This window comes from Thunnus maccoyii, chromosome 4 (genome assembly GCF_910596095.1).
Source record: "Thunnus maccoyii chromosome 4, fThuMac1.1, whole genome shotgun sequence".
Taxonomy (NCBI): domain Eukaryota; kingdom Metazoa; phylum Chordata; class Actinopteri; order Scombriformes; family Scombridae; genus Thunnus; species Thunnus maccoyii.
In genome coordinates this window covers 17,277,683-17,300,396 of record NC_056536.1, presented here as the reverse complement: position 1 = coordinate 17,300,396, position 22,714 = coordinate 17,277,683, and the positions used below count along the sequence as shown (strand labels likewise).

General features: G+C 40.8%; 1 protein-coding gene across 1 annotated transcript in view; it reads left to right on the top strand.

Moving 5' to 3' along the window:
* The window catches only part of lrp1ab (low density lipoprotein receptor-related protein 1Ab), an 89,201-nt gene that overhangs the window by 2,401 nt on the left and 64,086 nt on the right, over positions 1-22,714 (top strand). The window contains exon 2 of the mRNA XM_042409705.1: positions 12,779-12,919. Coding sequence (XP_042265639.1) covers positions 12,779-12,919 — 141 coding nt within the window. The remainder of the gene's footprint in view (positions 1-12,778; positions 12,920-22,714) is intronic.

Sequence of the window (22,714 nt, the reverse complement as noted above, 5' to 3'; positions counted from 1 at the left end):
GCCAAATGAGTGGATACAAATTCTAAAGCCAGCCACTCTGACTGGATTTGTCACCACTGGGCCGCAGCATGAATTTACGAATGAGGAAGGATTAGAGAGAGGAAAGTCAGAAGGCCATAGCTGACAGTTAAACATAGGACAGACCCCTTTGTTTGTTATTGATATTTGGTGTTGATTAGAGTTTATTGTCGTGGCACTTGAAGGTGTCATCCTTTTTAGACAGACAAGATCCAGCACAGTACTGCGCAATACTGAGAGGAGACAAGTAGCAGTTTTGCAGTTATTGTGAAAACTGGTGAATCCATGATTCTACAAGGGAATATAATGTAACGTGAACACTATTTGAATCAATCCTTTAATGATTCACCTGTAGGTCTTTTAGCAATTATTCCATTAGTTATTTGATCTACAAAGGGGCAAAAAAGTGCAAAAAATGTGAACAAATGCCCATTACAATTTCCAAGTGATATCCTTGTTTTGTCAACTAACAGCCCAAAATCAAAGATATTCAGTTTACAATAATAATAAGATCAGGATAAGCAAATTCGAACATTTGAGAAACTGGAACCATTAAATTACTACTTAGTGTGTTTACGATTTATCGATTATCAAAATAGTTGTTCATTTTCTGATCAACTAAGGCAATTAATCAACTAATCGTTTCAGTTCTAGTTGACATTACAGTAGATACTCTGGGAATAGAATGGGTTGTTATTTCAGCTGTCATTTAATGACTTAAGTGAGAAAATACTTTTTTGGTTTTTAATTTCATACCACATTTCATGCAACAAAATGGCACCATATTAAATGAAATCCTTCATATTTATCACATTAACTCTTCCATATTTGATAACTTGGACTACTGAGCTTACATGTATGATCTCAAAAACCTTAAGGGTGCAGAAGGATCCCCTTGGTGAAAAGTGTAAATGTAGGTCAGAGGCTAAAGAGGTTGAATTCCTGAGGAGCCTACACTCTGTTTACCTGACCTTTTTAATGGGACCTGGCTTTACCTTTTCCTCAGAACTGTCACTGGAAACATCTGCTGGAAAAATTCAGCATCCCTCATACAAATTCAACAGATAATAGGACTTGGATTGCTCTCTTCAGTTCTTCCAAGTGGAGGTCACTGGGGATTGGTTATTGTAACTCTGCACACCTTAGGCTGTCTGTTGACTGCACTCTTATCAGGTAACACGGATAATCCCCAAAATGATTTTCTGCCATTCAGGCTTCTCACAAAGAAAAATAAGATAAAAAGGCATTAAATATTTTGAGTGAAATATAGCCAGAGTGTCCAGTTTTGATACATTCTTTGGCCTCTGAAGCAAATTTTATGTAAAGCTTATGTGCAGGTGTTTTGCATTTTGGTCTCAACATAGTGAAAATATTTTCAAAATGAATAGCAGACAGTGGGATTCTTGACCTTAGCTGCAGAAAAAAAAACAAAAAAACATTTTTATCCCTACTTCCTGTTCTCCATTGCAAACCACTGTGACAGGAAGGTAAAACCAGATTAACATAAATGTCTTCAGTGTTGTTCCCCACATATTGAAGGTGTGAGACCGCAGATAAAAGAGTGTTTGTTGATTGTGAATTGCAGGGGTGTGCTGTAATTGGTGTTTTCGACTAGCTACATCACTGTTTACCCTGTTTAGCTCCTATGCTTCAAAAAAAAGGAATGGATTGGCTTCCTTAACAAAATAGGGAGTGTGGGTGGGTGTTAATGCAGCTCTGTAATAAAATCAGGCTCTCTCTATTCATCTCTGCTTGAGGCAATTTTTAGATTTTTTTTATCATTAATATTATGATGTCTCTTAGAAATTATTGTTTTGAACATGCCACTCATGAGAATGTAAGCCCCTAAACACATTTGTTGTCAGGGAAATGCATTTGATTTTCCTTGCGCTTCATAAAGGGAGTACACAGCGTTGTTCAAATGTTGCAAATGGTTGCAACGTTTGCCCAACACCTGGCACAGCTGTGAGAATACTGTCTTTGTGACTGCTGTTTTACTTCAACATCACTTAATGGTGAACTTCTCACCTGATGCCTCAAGCTTGACCACCCAGCTTGTCTGTTTCTAGAGACTGTCATCTGCAGCTCTTTGTGTGTTGGTCCCGCTGGCTTTACCAGCTCGTGCTCATGTACACCTCAGATGTTGGCAATGTTGCTGGCTTTGTGCTTGACTGGAGAATCGATTTGATCGCAGGGACCCTTGGTACTTTTCACACCTGGTCAGAGGCAACGATCTGATATATGGAGATAAAATTCCAATTTCATGGACTGTTGCAAAGGGTCAAAACTGTTTGCTTTCATCAAAGTCACAGCATTCGCGCTTAGTCATTGGATTGTGGTTGAGCATGTAACAAACATTTGTGCTGTGGCTGTCATGGCAAAGATATGGACACAATTAATTTATCTTTATAGTACTTCTTTGTAAGGGACCATGTAAATGTTTCCGTTTGATGTGTTGTACCAGCATGAGCTGAAAGCAAATTGTCATTTACAGTTTCTTGGCACTTCACAAATTAAAACATTCACATTTTAAGGGCATACGAGACATATACAACATTATTTACAACTGCGTAGTTTAGATGATGATTTTTGCGTAAATATGATGAAGTAGTTTGACTTCTCAGGTATTTAATTTGCTGAATTATCTGAAAACAGTTATTTACCATTTAGTCTTTAACAGTTTCTCAATTGATTTTCCATAAAATTTGTCACTGTTATTGTGATATAAAATGACACATATGTTGATAAAGTATTTTATCCATATTAAATCCGCCCTACCCTTGTTACTAGCAATCTGAATAATCCACTTGACAGAGTGAACACCTGCCAATTTTATCTACCATGCTGCAACTTCAGTACTTTTAATCTGATAATTTAGAACCTCATGATGATCTAGTCTATCACATTACTTTAGGTCAGCAGCTCAAACCAACACTGAGTTATGGGCTCTTATATAACCAGCTGATATAATATACATCTGCCCACACAATGTAGAATATGTATCATGTCCTCAACCATCTAAAAGGTTAAATAAACAGTCTGCACAATTTTGCTGGGTTTCAATTTGTACTGTAAATGCAATGTCATGATAAACAGAATGCATACCATTTAGAAAAAAAAACATTGGTACAATATAACTCTTATATAAATAAATATACATGAAAAATAATAGATTGCATTTTTTGTCATTAATGCCTTTCAACAGAATTAGCTAAATCTTATAGTAAAGGATTAAAAAGATTTTAAGGAGACATTAAATATGATAATTCGTAATGTTATGTTATTCAAATGAAATGAGAATCTTTTATCACAAGTGTACTTTAAGATGATCACCAGTTATGATGTTCCCAAAGACTCAAAAAATCTTTCTTCACTATTTCTTCAGAAATGTTTGTCATCTCAATAAGCCGTGGACATGTTTTCTATATTGACGCCTTCACAGAAAAGCAGTGCAGGTGAACTTAATTTGTGGTAGTTTCACTTAGTAGAAGTAAACTCTCTCAAGCTTCATGTAGTTTTATTCAAACATAAATATGACACACTCTTTAGTTTGAAAGCTATCATTAATATCAATTTGTGACCTTTGAGTTTGTATTTCCTTATCTGATTTTGTTATCACCTCAGATCTTTATTATATGTGACCAACAAACACTTGGATGTTGCCTGTGGTTCTCAACAATACTATCAAGATTGAAGGGTGTGTGTAGTTTTGGACTTGAACTGTGCATGCCAAGGCTCACAGCTTGAGGGTATAAAGTAAAGTAACTGCAGACAGCTGAGTTCCTATTCCACCATAAAATACTGTTAAATCACTAGTTCTGGCGTTCTAGTGTCTGCTTAAAGACTTTTCCTTATTTTCAGACATACATATAATGTTACAATGTCGGATGTTCATATTAAACGTGGCCAAAGTGCCGAATAATGAGGTAAACGTATGTAGAAGTAATCCCTGTGAGCAAAAAGCACTGGCCTCAGACTGCTCTGAATGCTCAGTTTCCAACATTTTTTTCTACTTCCAGCCTGAGCCCATGTCGGCTTGTGACGGATTTCATGTCATTTGCTCCACGCACAGCACGCAAGTTCACTGCTCCACTTCACTGACATTCTGGCATTTTTCCACTGTTTTGGGTGTAGTCACGCTAGCCATGACTCCATTACACAGCAGGGCAAAGTGAAATAAGTTGTTCACCTGTTGTAGGTGTGCGGGTCGTCTGCAGCTCTTCATCAAACATCATCACTGTAACTGTTGCCGCTCAACAAATAGCTCCAAATTTCCCCATGTTTTGTTGTGTCAACCAGTTTTTAGTGCCGCTAACAAAGCACTGCTATTTCGGTGAGGAACATGTTTATTTTCCTCTCAATTCTTCACAATAAAAGTCTCCTGTTATGTAGTAATTTAAAAGCTTTTATTATGAAGCAGTAAAGGTTGGTTTGCATCAGCGGTAACTTAACATGACCCTGATACAGCGGCCCCTCAGTAGGCTTCTGGAAAGCTGGCCAATCAGAACAGAGTGGGCTCATTGGGAGGGGGGCCTTAAACAGGAGCTAAAACTGCCTATTAGAGACAGAGGCTGAGCTGAGGAGCTGCATAAAGGGCAAGTATAAGATAAACAAGGAGTTTTTTGAACTGTGAATCATGCAAAGCTACTCTAGTGGAGTCCCAGAATACAAATAAAGAGCTGGAAATGAGTGTAGTAGGTCCCCTTTAATTTTCAAAGGTCTAAAGAACATAAATGTGAAGTTAAGACCTTTCTATGTTATTGCACAAGTTTTAGGATCTCACTGCTGAACAAAGAGCTCATCTGTTAAGATGTGATGTGGATGACAACTCATTTGTGCATTGTTTATGAGTCATTCTGAGCAATTATTGAGTCAGGCACATTCCTCCCTCCTGCCCCCCTCCTCTTTTTTTTTAGAGTGAATCTAATGAGGCATTCATCAAGGGAGATCCACTCGCATTAAATCACAGAGACATTTCATCTTTGAACTGAAGTAAATCCTCTTGTAACATACTGTATTCATACCTTACTGCTGTAGCCTTGGATGTTTTTTCCTGGTAGCGTCAGAGGACAGAGGCAAGGCAGGGTTTACAGCCATCTCAGTCGCAATGAATGCCTCAATTTATGTGGTCCAGCCCTCATTTTGTGGCTCCCATATTCTGTTTTTATAACAGCTGAATCTGGGTTGACTTTTCCTCTATGGGTGCACAGAGCAGTGTTATGCAGAGACTACAGGGTGGGTGTCGAAGAACTCTCCTTGGCCCCACCATGAGCCTATTTACATGTATCTTTATGTCCATCAATCACTCAGTGTATGTCTTTTACTGCGTTGCCTTTTACTGCTCTGGCCTGTGACGTCCTGCAGAGCCTCATCAGGTTACCTTGGAGGTTAAAGCTGCACCCTTTTGTTGTGCGATGACACAAAAACAAAGCTTTCAGGCGCAAGAGTAGGTACTAACTCAACAGAGTCCTCTGCTGTTTATGCATGTTCAACCTCTTTGAAAATGGCCATTGAGGATAAGAAATTAGATAGCCTATGGCCATTGTATGTGCACTGTGAGCTGGTTAAAGTGCTCCAGTGCTTGGCTGTGGCTTGGCTTGCACAAAGCTAAGTGGTTGCATACCAGTTGGGTTATGCGCAGTGTCACTATTGAAGAGGTTGATTCAATGGCTACAGCAGTGGCAAAGGCAGGGCCTTACATTAGATGCTTATCACTCTCTTCTCAACTCTTACTCTGCTCAGCTTCCTATCATAACATTCCAACATAATATTACATCCGAAAGCCTCTGACTTTAGTGAAAAAGAGACCGTCTTCCATCTGAATAATTAATACAGCACAAAAATTCAGGAATAACAACTCTGCCCTCATTCTCTTCCCCGTGGTCGGCGTTTGGTTTTAATTGTTAATTATAATGCATGGATTCTGGCTTTGACATCCTGCTAAACTGAACACAGATAAATCACTTCAAACTTGACCTCAGGGGTCTAATTGCATAGTTGGTTTGCTTTTTTCACTCTCTGAATCACTCTGGAAGAAAAGTGTTCCACAACAGAGGACAGGGAAGGGGAGAAGTGATGGGTGATGAGAAACAGTCCTGGTTTCATTCCCTCTTTCTCCTGTCACTACACTTGTACACAGTAAGACCACAGAGACCCCGAGGGTCATTTATTTATTCCTTTATTCAAGTCATTTCACATTCCCATTTGTACTGTTATCTTTTAACAGCATTTAATAGAATCCATGCTCTATTGCTCAGCCTAGAAATTATCCACAGGGGGATTGGGTTGGTTGAATAGTAGGATCTGCTCAGTGTTAGAGGTGTACTTGTGAAACAAAAGTATTTTTTTTTTATCAGTTTGTTTGGTTAATCTTTTTCAGCTGAGTCTGTATTCCGTGTGCATTTGGATAACGGTCATTGTCATCCTGGTGTGTGGTGTTTTAACTAAAGTAAGCTTGCAATACATTGCAGCCAAATAGTGTTGCTCTTTATATAGGTAAAACTTTTTAAATCATGTGCAGCATGAAGGTAGTCCACTACACAGCTACATTAGCAAAGCAACGACAGCAGCCACAGTCATCTGTCAGTGTCTACACAGGATGCGTTCAGGTACAGTATTGTGTATAGGTCAACTGTGTTTTGGCAGTGCTCAGAGCACAACAAACAATCACTGTAGTAAAGCATGTAAAGTGGAGGAAAATGACTACAGGTTGTTGTCTCGTGATACTAGACAATTGGAGATCTCCCTGCCTACCGATTGTCTGGGGATTTCTAAATGCAAGGTAGCTGCTCGAATGGTGTAGAATACAGACGCTAACAAACCTACACCCCTTAAATTTTGTCAAAGACACGCCCTACTGGAAATGATGCTCTCCCGCCATTCTCCTCTGTAGTAGACTGCATGTCACTGCCCCAGTATGAAGGGCCACCCTAAAGAATTTGGTTTGGTTCTGCAATTTTTTTTAAACTCTCTAATTGTTTCCACCAAATTTTAACAAAGAAAGCTAGGAGATTGTCCGCAGTCTCCAGTTGAGCAAAGTGTTTAGAGACTGACTTGCGAGTCTGTCAGGTTGTGCATAGCATGAGTGAAACACGAACCCTTACACAGCCTGTGTAGACAGCTGTACTGATTAAGATAGAAGCGTATCTCCTCCAGCAGACAACTGAAGAACATGGCTGAAACACCTCCTGTGCAGACAATTCTTTACTTTTTGTACATGCACTCAATTCCATTCTTGCAACAAGTACTTTTCTCTTGAATTTAAAACTAAAGTTCTTTGGTTTCTTTACAATCTAGCTTCTTGTCTGTAAAAGATTGTCTTTTTGAGGCAAAGCTATACACATGAAATCAATTAGAAGGTGCTGGAATGTGCTGCATGGATCTGGAGTTGATTTGTCGAGCAGGGATGGCCATATTGAGGGAGACAGATCGGGGGGGAAAGTGGGTCAGTGTTGTGTCCCAGCTGGTGATGGTGTCTGGAGGCCTCCATCATTTGGCTGCTGAATTGGTGCCACAACACCATTTACTCACCATGTCTTCCTGTTCCATCCCACAGACTTCCTTTCAGCCTTTGAGATTTATTTTTGTCAAATTTTTGGATTACAAAAAAATAAAGCAACACCTTCAATTCCCTCTTGCAAATGATGACATAGCCTTGAAAATACCTCTTTTTTATCAGGCACTCAGGACGGACATTTCTATAAGAGCAGGGCTCTGTGTACGTTTATACATTTGCTCATTCGCTCGTGTTTAATGCTTTTTGCCATGCACAGTGCTCGAGGGCAATTCAGTGTGCACTGTTTAGACAGCACAAAGCTCCAGTGGCCCTGCATAAGGAAATACAGTGTGTGCTCCATACAGCTGGCAGTATGCTCAAAGTCGGGCCAAGTCAGCCAACTGGAGCCAGAACATCCACATACCAGGAAGTAACCCAATAATTTATAGCAGAGTGTGTAGGACATATCAGATTCAAACATTTGTTCTGTGAATCTTTCAGTGACAACGCAACGCCTTGTGTAAAAAGCAGGGGTTTGTAAGTCCATTTATTCTCTCTTACACAACCATACTTGGCCTCATCCTAGAGAGCAAGTGCACTTGTTGAAATATATCAATAAAATATAGCTTATGTCTCAGCTTTCAGCAACTGGCTCCACGTAGAATTTGGTTTCAGCACTTAATAACCAGAGGAAAACCATTGATGGATGTTTTTTGGTCAGTAAAACAGCAACGACTTCACCATGATGCCTTGCTTTAACAAGATCAAGAGGAAAGAAAATAGAATTACAGTCTGTGATTTCTAATTTTGACCACACACATCCCAATTTTGTGAATTTATTTAAATAAGAGCTTGCAACCCATTAAAAAGACATTAAATTTGATGTTTAGTTGAGTGTAGAGAATTAGATATTTAGATTGAAACACTAATCCCATGACAAATTCTCAAGACATTTTCACAATGTACTGACCTTCAGGCATTCTTGGGCTTGTAGTTGCCTCAAGGACTTTCTCAGCCTTCATATTTAATGCCTTTACTGTATCACTCTCCTATACAGATATTTTAAATGAAAGGCAATGTCAGTGGAACACATTGTAACTACATCAGAGTGCAGAGACAGGCATTTTGGTGTTTGTGGAGGACAGCTGTTTTAAAAACATGCCCAGTTTTTTTTAAATCAGCCAAATAAAGATATTCGTTCATGGTGTAATTTCTCTTCAGAAATAGAAACCCTGTTTCCTGTGGAACTTCTAAAGTTGCTCTTACTGAGTAATGGTGTGAAATTCAAAACTCTTGAGGGCTTCATCTAAGACTGTTTTCTCTCTAATTAGATGTATTTTTGCTCTAGTAGATACCAATAGGATTTTTCTCAGGTTATCATAATGGGGAAGGAGCAGTTTTTTGATGTTCAAGTGTATACCATACTGATATTACTTTTAAAAGTTGATCATAAGCAACAGAAAATGAGGTCATTATTTTTAAAAAATGTGATAATCCTGCTGCTTTGCGGGTAGAAGATTTGAATGCTGTGGGATTTCCTACCATTTAGTCACAGCAGTGTGATCAAGTTGCCACTCAGCTGTGGCAGGAAATGCTTTAGTTGGAATTGCATTATCAAGAGGGAACTCTGTTGGCAGAGACACTGGGCTTATTGGAGTTCCTGTAAGTGGAGTATGTACCTTGATTCAATGGGATTGGTGTTTGCTGTTGGGCCAATCCCAGGAGACCAAATAAAGGCCGTCTTCATTCCCTTTTGTAAGTAAAGTGGACTCAAATGGTTTAACGTCTCAGCCTGATTTGGACCCTCTAAAAATTGTCAGTACTTTGGCAGTTACTTTGGAAAAAAGGGACTTTGCAGGGTGAATTAACAATTCACATCTCTGTTTGAGATATTTCAGTGGGCTTTGAAAGAAGACTGCTGAGGGGGGAAGGCTGCCAGTCCTTTCCCCCCAGTCTCTAACCCCTCCTCAGCCACAACCTCCAATTAGGCTCAGAGGTTCTCCCCTCTGCGGTCATTTCATGCTGGTGTGTAAAGCGATGGTAAAATTAGAACCCACAATGTTTTATTTCCAGTTTTATGCCCACTCATAGGGAACAACTGCCTCAACCCAGATGCTTCACACAGGGACCAGAGAGACCGAGGGAATGCCTTCACATAGCAGCCTGTCAAGAGGTTTCAATGCCGTTACTCATTTCAGCTCAGGGCCCAGTCAGTGCGGCTGTTTGTTTGGTTGTTGGTTGTTTAGGCAGATTAAATGGCAATATATAAGCACAGGCAAATCCAGTGTATTTACCACCATACCCAATGTACCAGGACATTGGTGAGCTGAAAGGAAGCAAAACTAACAAGTTGGCCCCAGGCCATGGCTAGCCTCCCTCTCATTCCTTCACCGAGGGGTTGGGTGTGTGCATGTCGTCCAAACTGATTCATTCACTGGTCTCTATCCAATCTTTTATGGCTCTCTTTCTCACTCTCATCTCAAATTTTACATCCTGTCAGGGCCTTGATGTTTAATATGGAAGTCTGTATTTTGGCATTTCCTCGCTGTGTTTAAATCTTATTCTCTTGCATCCCTTGAATTTAGTTTTGTAAGGCTTGCCTTTGCCATTGTGTGATGCAGAGAGCAGGGTGAAAGCTCTGCATTTTAAATCCCAGCTCACTCTTTCTCCTTAAATATCAAGGTGTTAGGTTAGTATATGTAATGGGAATGATGTTATCTGATCCCTGCAATCCTTTAGCTGCTAATTATATTTACTAAAACATGACACTCAGAAGTCTTAGTGTTTGACATATACATAAACTTCACTGTCACATGAAAAAAAGACCAGGGTCTAAACCCCTCAGGCTGCATTCACACCAAATCTGGCAATGCAGCACCTTCCTGCAGGGTTGGCCGGACGTGTGGGTGTGTTTATTTGTGCTTTAGAACATAACCGCTATGAAACAATCAGAAACTAATGTTTTATTTCTCTGATTCACTGCTTTGTTCTCATTACTGCTGCTCCCTCTCTTCATTCACTCTCTAGCTCCCTTGACCACTGCTGACTCTCTCTCTCTGTTGCTCGAGCTCTCAGCTTGCTCTTTCTCTCTCTCTCTCTCTCTCTCTTTTTCTCTGGTCTTTTTTTAAAATGAGTCGGGAAGCCGACAACAAAGTCAACAAGTAAACAAGATTCTTCTTTCCGTGGGTGTCTTCAGTCTGATCGTTGGCTTACATGATTGGCCACCGCAACATGACGTCAGATTGCGTTTCAGCAAAAGTTGATTCTGGTCCAACTTCTTGCCGGACGGTCGCTGCGTTTTTTTTTGCTGAACCCCATGCGGTCCCCACTCCCGCAGCCTAAACGCACTGCCCCCATTCAAATGAACGGGAGGACTGCCGTTTTCCCCGCATTGCCGGATTTGGTGTGAATGCGGCCTTAGTCTGACAGTCAAAAAGGAACGTGATTGCAATGATACACTAGCCTCATGCTCTCTTGTGATTTCAGTCACATCCCAGCCCCCTTGTGGTGCACACCCCCCTCCCCAACACCTCTCTGCCTGCCAAGTACGTAGGGCGGCAAGTCATCCAGGGCGAGAGAGGGCTCAGTCCCTGCAGAGAATCACAATGAGACCTTCAGCGCTGTCCTTCCTAGAGCATTGCTGCAGTACAGTAACAACAACCTCCTGACTGAAATGGCTATTGTGGTCTTGCTTTCTTTGTGTGTAACATTTTTGACCACTTGCTTAAAAGGAGGCACTACCCTTGTGTATATTTAGTAGCCTATTTTAGTTCTTCCTTTTAGAATGAGAGCAAATGTTACCCTAGGATTTCAGTTTTCTTTATCTTCATTTGTACTCGGGTTACATTTCAATTTGGCTATTTTTTATAATAAGGTTATGTCATTAATGATGAAAATGTACTTTTCCTCCCTTTGTTACTGGATACAGTCAATATTTTAAAAGGGTCGGTTTAACTAAATTAGGAAAAAAAAAACAGATTTTCCCTATAACCCTTTGTGATGTCTATTCATCCAGACAGTTTTTGAGATATCCGTCTGAGATTTCTGCTACATGTAAATTGGTGAGTAGAATTTCACTGATGGTGCTCAAAGCATTTAAACCATCTGTCTAAATATTTCAACAGGAAGAAACAATGTCCCTGTTACTCACCAACCTCACTGTGACCACTCATTGAAACTTCTTTCTATCTGAAAAATACTCCCCATGAAAACTGACAGGCTGCTCTGTAGGTTATTAACAGTAACATGTACAAGGATTCTGAGGAACTTTTTTCAATGCCGTGAGCGCACAATCAAAATTCCATTCACCTCAATTGTGTTTGGGTGGAGCCAGAAATCCAATCTCAAAACATGGGCGAATACCAAAACAGTCTGCATGGCAAGATAAGTGATAAAATAGGTTTTGTTTGTTTGGTTTTTTATCATTTGAGTGAACCAACCCTGTATGATTGATTTTGAAATAAGTGACAAATTCAGTGTTGACAGACTGATGCAACACCTAGTAGGCAGAGCTCCATTTCACCAGAGTTTTTCTTAGTGAGGCTGAGTTAAAGCATGTCAGCAGTGTCAGACTGCTGATGGGTCATGAGCGTTGCTGTGGTGCCGCTAGCCTGTGGTATACCTCAACAATCTGTGCTGACTTACTGCCCAGAACTACCGTGCTCTGCAGTTTCCCATGGGTCAGACGGTGATTGAATGCCCAGTTATGTCTGTGCCTTGACACATGAAAGAGCCTCTGTGGTAAAAGTTAAAAAACACCTTCAGAGCAATAAAAAAAAAAAAAAAAAAAAAGCAGAAAGAAATAAGATGTCCGTAAGAAGAGAGGAAACAACAAACAAACCTAAAACTAAAAGGCACCAGTGTTGGTTATAAACTTGTAGAGGAGGGGTTTTTTTTCTGAATAGAGTGTGCCTGTGGGTCTTTTGATACAAAAACATCATTGTAAACTTGGGTTGACCCTTGCATGTTGCTTTGCCCTGCTGAGTTAAGATCTATGCTGCTTTAAGGTGGAAATTTCCTAGTTAGATTCTGGACAGGAGCGAACGGATGTTGAAATGTTAAAAAAAGTAACTACTTTACACAATTACATCATACAAGTACTGTAGGATACATTAAAAAAACCATTCTCTTTCATGCTGGCATTCTTGGAGAAGGTTGCTGGAGAATTGCATTTCTTTCTACATGATTGTGATTCAGAAACATTTCCAGCATTCAGTTGTTTTCGTGATGACACATCAAATTTCCCCTGCTTTTTTTTTTTTTCAGCTCCCAAAGCTGACGACCAGCCCAAGACCTGCAGCTCTAAGCAGTTTGTATGTAAGGATCAGGTGACCTGTATCTCCAAAGGCTGGCGCTGCGATGGGGAGAAGGACTGTCCAGATGGCTCAGACGAATCAGCAGATATCTGTAAGTATGCCTACATGAAAGTAGCTACTAAAACTGCCTCTCAGCAGGCATGTGTCCTCAGTTCTCATGTTCTCATCCAATCTGTTGTGCTTGAGGGCGACGAGGATTAACGCTGGTCTTACGCAACTTTGTTTTCTTGAGGATCCTATGTTGCAAGTCAATCTTTTCCTAAACATTGAGTCATTTTTAAAAAATTTTTTATACCCCATGTCGTAACAGTCGCTGCCTCTAAGTGGCTTTGAAGAGACGGCAGCACAATGTTCAGACAGTTTAATTTGGGCCTGAATAAGAGGGTAGGTTATGCCCTTTCTACGAAGGACACAGGCTCACAGTGTGTACTCTGGCTGCTCTGCTGAATTATAGCTCTAATTATGCAGCCTTGTTTAGTCTGAATGTTCAGGGATGTGTCTGCTCTTGTCTGAACTCTTGCGGGATCTGCGCGGTCCCTGAGAGTCTTGTCCCAGCCACTCACATCTGTCAGCCTCTCCATCCTGCCATTATATGCAGGCGTTAATGGTGATTTTATTGTCTGCATGTGCCACACCTTACATCTGTCATGCCACAAACATTCTCACAATAGTCTGGCATGCAGAGACAAGCAGCTGACACCCAGCTTTAAGGGGTCTTGTTATTGTCGGTGAAAACACTATTAAGTATCAACACACAGGGACTGAATTAGGGATTGAATTATGTGAGATAGCTGTGGGTAATATGTTGAATTATGATGCTGTTGTCATAGGCACATAAAAAATGAACTGTGGGTGTTGAAATGGAGAAAGTTAAAATTAGATATATTCCCCTCCCACAGACAGGTTAAGTAACCTCCTCCATGCTCACAGTTTTTTTACTGTATTAAATATCCAATCTTTGAAAAGATTTGGTTTGAGGGTGAACTGTCAAATGTTTTTGAGCTAACATGTGTCATTTGAAGATAAACCCAAAGGTTCAGCCCAACAGAAAAAAAGCTCTCTCATCTACTTCCTCTGTCACTCCCCTTTTATTTATGGATTCACACAGATTTTATGGTGAGAGTTGACTGCTAACAGTTTAACTCTTTATTTATGAATTGTACACACTTAGCTGATGCTTAAGGATTTTTTTAAGAAAGGAAGCAAATGATCAATTGTAGCTCTGCAGATAACAGCAATCACAAAACATGAGCAATTTTATATAAGTGTGACTCACGTAGTTTCACTCAAACAAGCTGCAGCCGTTCAATTTCTTCCCTTTTTCTACTAAGCAATTGAACTGAGTGAATTTTCCATAGCACTTATATAATTTGGTGACACAGACAATGGTGTGATTCATCTTCTGCATGGAGAGATGGAGAGCGGTGTTTCACCAGAACATCAAGATATGTTCTGCTCAATTACCCACTTCGCATGGGTTCTCCTCTGCCTGTCGCTTTACGTTTAGTTAAGGCGCTTCTCCATTCATGTGAGTTTCTGAGGCAGTCATAATAAATATCTGTTACTGCAATTAATGCACTTTTTGTCCTTTGCAGTGCTATGTGTTTGCAGTCTAACAAGCTCAGTCAAAGGCACATTTTTTGGTTTCACAATGAAAGGCAGCCAGACTGTGATTTTATCCACAGTCGTTTAGTTGATCTGTCCATTAAATGTGAGTGGTGTTTGGAATAGAGGGCTGCAGATAAAGCTACAGAGTAAATGGGCCTGAGCCAGTAGAGATGGAGACAGGAGAGTTTGGAGGAGTATGACTCTGAAGGTTATTTAAAATCCTGCTATGACGCAGAGGAATGGAAAAGTCTTTTCCTTTTTATCCCAGCTTTTCCGTTCAAGGGGTGAAATAGTTTGCAGGTCATCAGCCTGGTTTCTCCCCTACTGGAACTCATCATGAAAGGCAATCTGACCGGCATTCTGTAAACAACACTGCTCTCAACTGACCTGTCATGGAAATGGTAGATATAAAGGCAGGCCAAACATTGATCCTTCCTGGAGGGGGGCTGAAATCTTGATCAACTGGGGAAGTTTTGTGTTGATGCAATAGTTTTTTATGTTGAAAGTTCAAGGTATCACTTCTTTCTTTTATCAGCCGCAAAGTTGACAAAATCAAACTTACTTTCTATTTCAAACTTAGTTTTTGAAAGTCTGAGAATTCAAAGAAAATGCCTTGCTTTTGTTCCAACATGCCCCCAGACCACAGTCTAGTTATGTGTGTTAATGTTGATGGGAATTAGAGAGGGGCGTGCTACTATAATTATGACATTATCTCCAGTTCAAGTTAATTACTAACTACAGGCTTAGTTTACGAAGAGTACTCGCAGAGACTTTACCAGGCAAAGACGATTTTTCTCTCTCTCTCTCTCTACTGCGGCTGCTGGTGGCTCTTGTATTGGGATCACCCCACAGTCTTGCCATCCTGTAAATCAGTGACTGTGACAGTGCTGACAGTGCGTGCAGCCAACAAAGAGCCTTGTTATTTCTTAAATAGATTAGTATATCATTTGAAAATGGCACTCATGAAAAGTGAAAATGTCATCTTCAAGCTCAAGTGTTCAAATGAAATCCACACGACTAAAGCAAATTTGGCTGAAGAACCAGTTTTGCTTCTGGTAAATGCCACCTGTTTTCTTTATGATGATCATGAATCCGCTCGCTGTCAGAGGGTTGGATGCTGTAAACATGTGCTGTTGTCTGGTGAGGATCTTTGATCTACACCTCTGCTACCCATGCTGGAAGAAAGTGTGCTCCTCAGTATCATACTGTCTGGAGGCCTAATTGCCTGTCATTTCCAAACCATTCATCAGGGGTGTAATTATGTTGAGCAGCTAAAGACAGACTTCTGCCACAGTAGTGGGGTTGTAACATGACATCACATGAGGCGTTGACATGCTGTGGTTGAGGTAGCACTTGATTCCAGGGGTCAGTGCTGCATGTTAGCATCCTTAGCCTGTGTTGTTGATGTTCATTAGATGTGCACTGAAGCTGAGTGATGTGCAGATGCATGTATGGATGTGTGTATGTGTGTGTGCACATGGATTTGCATGAGTTGTCATCATGAATGGATTGGTGGGGGTCTGGGCAGGTTGCCAGTTGTTGGGCCGTCATAGCCCTCAGCCCCCCCCGTGTGCACCTCCCTCTCATAGCCCCTAGTGCACATTGAGATAGCCATCAGCAGGCTGCCTGTACAGGCCCCTGTCTGCAGGTGTGACCCTGTCATCCTCTCCCAGGGACTGCACTGGCTCCCCTTCACTGCATGTCTTCAGTTGGTTTCAGACAAGCCATTTCACCTCAATTACATACAGGCTTAGGGCTCAGGAAGTGGTTGACAAGTGCCCCCAGGACAGGAGTTTATGTTCAGTTTTCCTCAACGACAGTGCTCCACACAGGGCTGCTACCTTTTTAGTGCTCTTATAGCAAGTTGTGGTATGTTGTCAAAGCGTTGGTGTGCTGTGGTTGAGGTGGCACATGATGTCCATGCATGGCTTTCCTTGCTATCGAGCAGGCTTTTCAAAAGAGACCAACAGTTCACAGAAGTCAGACTGATGAGGTGTGGGCCAAAGAGAAGTGGATTATGTGCTGTGTTTATTAACCATCCAGTTGTGTTTGTGTGCAAAGCTCCACATGGAAGGTATTTTTTCTTAGAATAAAAAGGTTTATCCATAACAGGTCAGTACCAACAAGAAAAGAAAATCCATTGAGACATAATGCACCATAAGGTTCTCTGTCACTCAGCACTATTTCTGCTGTTTTGCACCAATGTCACCTCAGCAAAAAGCAGTTTTTTTATTTTCTTCTTTTCGGCTCCTTATTGTTCTGCTTATCTATGGAGAGATTGAGAGTGTTGTAATGTCTTCCATCTCACTAGACATGAGATTAGGGCTTTTAAGCATATAATAGTTGAACAGCCATGGCTTTACTCATCAAACCATTCTAGTGACTATTTTTTCATTTCTGTTGTTAAAATGAAAAGTGCTGTATCACAACTTTCATTCCTTTTCACAGCTCTGTTGGAACAGTTGTGGTAAAAAACACTGACTCCCTGTCTGTATCCCAAGTCTGTATGCAATTATGATTCTTGCGTGAACCACATTCATTGTGGTTGAGCCAGCGAATGGGAACAGATGTTTGAATAAGCCCTAGCATGTAAGCACTTTCTCCATCATGAGAAGCGTTTGCCATGAAGGAATCCCTTTCAACATCAAAAAACCTCATGCAACAATTGTCTGCCCCCTAATTCACTGTTAGACTTTTTAGCCCCCGATTTAGCATGAAAATGTCCTCAAGAGGACTTCTAAGCAGGGGGTGAAATGCATCTCAATCATGCAAATACACTGCCTTTCTCTTCCCGTACTCTGCTATCCACTTTCATTCAGGGAGAGAAAATGAGTTGATAATTCAAAGAAGTTAACACTTGCAAATGACAAGCCACTCCCTCCACTCGCACTGTCAGGTTGTCATTAAAGTCCATTGGCTGGTAGTAGTGGTACACACATACACACACATATTCATTTGTTGATGCTAGAAAGTAATTTTGAGGGGATATATGTTGGAATGCTGTTTCATAATGAAACTGAGGGACCCTTGGCTGAAGAGACTAAAGATATTTAATGTAACAATGGCCAAACCTGGACCCTCAAATCCAAACACACCCTCTTTTTCATTAAACTTGCATGTATAGCTTCTAGTAAACATATGATTTCATGTAATATGCTTTGAACAGAACCGTTTTCGCTGACACACTGGAAACTGCTTCAAAGAGTTAGCCTGATGTGACAATATTAGCATGAGAAAGTGGTGAAAGCACTTCCCAACACACAACAACACATACCATGTCCCTTGGCCCACACACACTCTGACCCATGTCGGTGGGTGCCGTGGCCTGGGGCCGAGCTGGTAGAGAGGTTTGATGGGAAGATTGAGTTATCATCTCCGTGCAGCTGCCTCAGGCGGCCGTGGGCCACACAACAAGGTTATCTGTCCATCTCTTGCCCTTGAGCCCCCTCTGGACGCTTGCCAGCCTGGTCCTTTGTCCGGCCCATCAGACTGTCATGCCTCAGCAGCCTCTCCAAGACGACCAGGAAGAGCCGGCCGCAGAGTTGGTGGGATGGGGTGGAGGCATACAGCTATGGGGAGAAGGGATGATCCTACAGAAAAAGGCTTTGTATAGGAGAAAATGAGCAGATTAGCATTTAGGCTGAGAAGGAAAATGGAAATGGTTTTGTAAGGTTTTGATCCTCTTTCTATACAAACAGCCTCTTACAGTAAAGTTGGGAGGGGGGGATCCTTTCATAGCCTATAATCAGAATCATGTCGCTGACGCTGTACTTGCAGGGGGCACCAGGCAGGGGTAGGAGGGTCTGTAGTAGCAATGGTTGACACACTGCTTCCACAGAGGAAGGAGCAAAGCCCTGCAAATCCCTCTGGTCTGTGGCCCTGAGCCCTCCTCAGCTTCACCGGCCTATCAACAGACAGGGAACACAGGACTTTCTCACGCCACACAGGCACCACTTCCCTTTCTCTGCTGTCTCCTCCACGCCCTGTCTCCCTCTCTCCGTCTTTCTTTTTCTTATGTCCAACTGTCTTCCTTTCTGTCTGTCAAAACAGGCAGAGAAGCTAGACTCTTGTCATCTCTGTTCCTTGTTCCTCATATCTCATCTCCAGTCTTTCCTCTTCTGCAATTACCTCAGTTTTTTTCCCCCCTCATGGTTGCAGATCAGGGGGAGGGGGGCTTGGTTTGTCTCTGCTAGCTGTTTCTTTGCATTTTACTTTGGGGGAAATGTTCTGCGGTGCATTTTATAACGTGAAAATTCAGTGGTATTTGAAGTAAGAAAACATACTGTATTACTCTGTGGCAGCAAAATTAACTGGCTGAAATGTTTGAACAAGCAGGTACGCAGATTTAATAGATTTGTTGCGCTGTTGACTAGCGATACTCCTCTCAAGCTCTACCTTTTAAGATAGAAACTTCCCAAACTACTCCTGTAACACTGTGCTGTCTTCCATATGTTGCAACCACTCAAACTTTCATCTTAAAATGTCAAGTACACAACTTCTGGCAGAGCTTCAAGAATGGTGATATTGGGACACGAAGGCAAGGTATTTATTCCTATTTTGGCTGAACGATGACTCTACGGAATACACTGGCAGCAGAGAGGTGGATTATGCTACAGGTGTTATATGATAAGATTTTATGGATGTTTTGATCCACTGTGAAAGCTCGTAAACTCTTTACAGCCACCTTTCAGACCTGCAGGGGTGTGAAAGATGGATTTTGGGCGGAGTATCACTTTGACATTATCCTTGTCACGATCTGTATAGTAGGCTTCTTTCTGCAGTCAGTAGACTTATCAGATTTGATACTACATAATTCACGGTAAAATGCAGTTATATATTAGGTTGTCTCAGTACTGTTAAGGTTATTGTCATTCTTATTCATACTATAGTAAGGGTGCTGGAGAAAAACTAGCACAACAGGCATTTCCAGTGTACTATGTGCTTTACTGTAAGTCCTGTGTGCTGTGATTCCTCAGTAGGGTTTACAAAACCATATGCTTGTTGTGCATACTGCTGTAAAGTGTGATTCCAACGTGGGGAGATTCAGTCGGTGGGCAGGCCTGCCTGTCACCCTGCACAACATATTCACTTGAGCTGACAGCAGACTTTATGGGAGTCAGTCAGAGGCTGCCATGGAACCTGAAAAGCAGGCTTTTATGCTAAGAACAAAAGATTGACAGGGGATCCAAATTTAAGGTCATTGCATAACTACGGCAACTGAGGGGTGGGGGATGGTGCGGTCCAAAGGTTGAGGTGTTGGAGGGAAACAGTATCCATCTTCCACGTCATAACTCTCATGCCCACTGCCGGTCAGACAAGCTAAGTGGAACCCATAGCCGCATGCAAGGGACTCCATGTTTAGGTAATTATTTGAAGATGACACAAGTAGTGATGCGTTAGCTAAATCTACACTGTGCAAAGACAATATTACGCACTTCCCCTGGGCACAAAGTCATATTTAACTTGAAAGACTGCATGCTGCAATAAGAGTTTCAATAAAGCAGATCATAAGTTCTGGATTATGACTCATAGTTTTAATCATGATGAATCCCAGAACTCATTTATTTAATATGTGATTTATATAAGAGACTAAGAGAGAGAACACACAGCTGATTGGAGAAAGGTTTTAACAATTTGGATCCCTTAGGATGCAGCTAGGATATGCTAATATCACTGTTAGCTGATCACACAGTTTAGTGCAATAATGTAATTATCCTCACTCTGCCCTCTAATAGGTGCAAGGGTTGTAATTTTCCCTCTTTCTTTTTGTCTGTCATCCACCACGCTACCAAGCATCTTACATTGTTCTCACCTGCAGTGTTATGTCTCCAGGGCTGCTGAACTTACTTAAGAATCTGCGCAAACCCCGAGTGAAACGACATGTTAAATTATTCTAAAATAATGCTTTGGTAATTCTGTCCCTTCAGTCGTATAGCAAATTCCATAGCACCTGCTAATGATAATGTTGGGCAAATGATACCTATTTTCAATGACAGAACATGTCAGGTTGTACCATCCTGACATGTAAAATATCCAGTTTAGAAACGGATTTGCGTCACATGTACTCAGTTCTCTCTCTGGTTCTTATGAATTTTCCTGCAGTGAAGAAGAGGAAATGATTTTAAAAAGGTAACTGCAAAAAAATAAAAAGTAACAGAAGTGGTGTTGCATTTCTTTGTTGTGGCCCCTTACAGATGGAAATTATTAACATTTTATAATCTTATCTATGTTTTATAGAACTCTTAAACAGAGTTACAAAACATTTTACAATGAATGAAAATAACAGCAAGAGTAACACAGGGTTGGAAGCCACAGGGTGGTAGATCTTATCTTTTGCTCTCAGACACATTCTAGGAGTTGTATTTTTTTGGAAGCTGAGAGCAAAGAGGCACTTTTGATTCAAAGCAAGGCAAGAGCGTTGAAATTTGCTGTTTAAAGTGTGACAACAAAAGCTTGGGTGACTTAATCCACACTACTAAATTATAAGATATATTTAATTTAGGAAATGTTCTTCTTTTTAAAGAAAGATAGAAGAATTCTTAAAGCTTAAACATTAAAAAGGGCATTAAAAAAAGCTGTGCAATGACAGAATGACCTGAATGAGGGCAGAAGTTTTCATGGTTAGATTTGCAACATGAAGCTTTAATTCTTTCAAATTTTGAGTGGCTTCTATTTAAGTGTTATATTTACCTTTGAGGCCAGTAAATTTCAACTTCATATTCCCTAAACATTAATAGAAACTATAAAAATCTATTCAGCTATTTGGGAGTTTCCATATTCATGGAACTGTAACATGTTGACTGCAGTATCAGGGATCTTGATGCAGTCTTTCAGTTCACAAAAGGCACTGCAGACTTGATGAACTAATTTACATTCTGTTGCTTCACATAAATCTCCAGTTTCACTGAAAGGTGCCAAATGCTAAATGCCAAAAACCTTAAATAGATCAACACATGGAAAGAAGGGGTGTAGGTCGTCCTGTCTGTGTCAACAATGCAGTTCCAGCAGTGAAATTATTAATTAAACCTCCCTCCTTGGAGGTACATTTAAAAACTTCATTTAGTCGTAATGGGTAGCTATAATCTTGAAGAAATTGTTTCAATTCATTGAAGACTATGCTAATTCTGAGATAGTTCAAACTGAGCATGTGTGAACATTTCAAAAGGAACAGCACATGGAATTGGTAATTAAAAGGAGGTCGTCACTGTCATCGGAGCAGTTGATACTATGAAGTACTCTAAAGCACAATGGATTTTTTTTTTGGCTCAAAATCAATTATTTGTATTGTGGTTTTTATATGGTGGAATTGATCAAGGCTAGGTTTCTTAAGCAAAGGTTGAACCACTGCAATCTAGTAACAAGGGACAGACTACAGATTTGGTCCAAGACACCACCTTATTTATTCCAAAATATTGCAAGTACAGCAGAATTGTCTACAGAATATGTTAAAACAAATCCAAGCAAGAGCCATGTTTAAACTACAACATCTACTGAACAGAATCCTGGAATCACTTTGGAGCAAAATCGCCAAAAAAACAAAAAAAAAAAGAATATTATGTAGAATTGAACGTGTGCAGTCTGTGTATATGTACATGTGAAAACATGGAGGATGTCCTGCTGTATTCTTTCCCCCCAGCAGTGCACAGTTTTGTCAGTGGTTCCACTGACAGATGATGCAGGAAATGGCTACTGCCAGTGTGAGGGGAGCTTATTGTAATACACTGCCAACAACTTCCCAAAGTGGAACAGGGAGTACAGGGTTCATCTCCATTGTCCCTCCTGCAAAGTTATTTAATCCTCCATATTGTCCTTTTTTTATTTAGTTTTCTTCTGCTGTTCCCTATTCAGCTCCTGCCAAGGTATTACTGTGTTGTGGAACTCAAACAGTCCTTTCCGGTTGTTGTATATTGCTGGCAGATGTTCGTGTGTGTCTCCAGAAACGTATTCTCTTGCTGTGGTCAGTGGAAAGGTACAGTACGGGTTTATGTGTGTTTGTGTGTGTGTGTGATGAAAAGTAGATTTGAGGTAGTTGTGTCTTCAGTCTCTTGGTGGCTGCAATGCACTGGTACTTGTTTCCAATCAATCCATAACACATCAGTCTTTGTTAAATATCACTCAGGCATGCATAGTCACATAGATTTCTGCAGTCCGTATCAGTGAGTTGACTTTCTCTATGACTCAGTGAAAACTGATGACATCTCCTTGGCGGGGGGTTCATTTCCAGTCTGCATGGCAGTTTATTCCTGCTACTGCAGTTTATGTAGAAATCCCCAGGTTG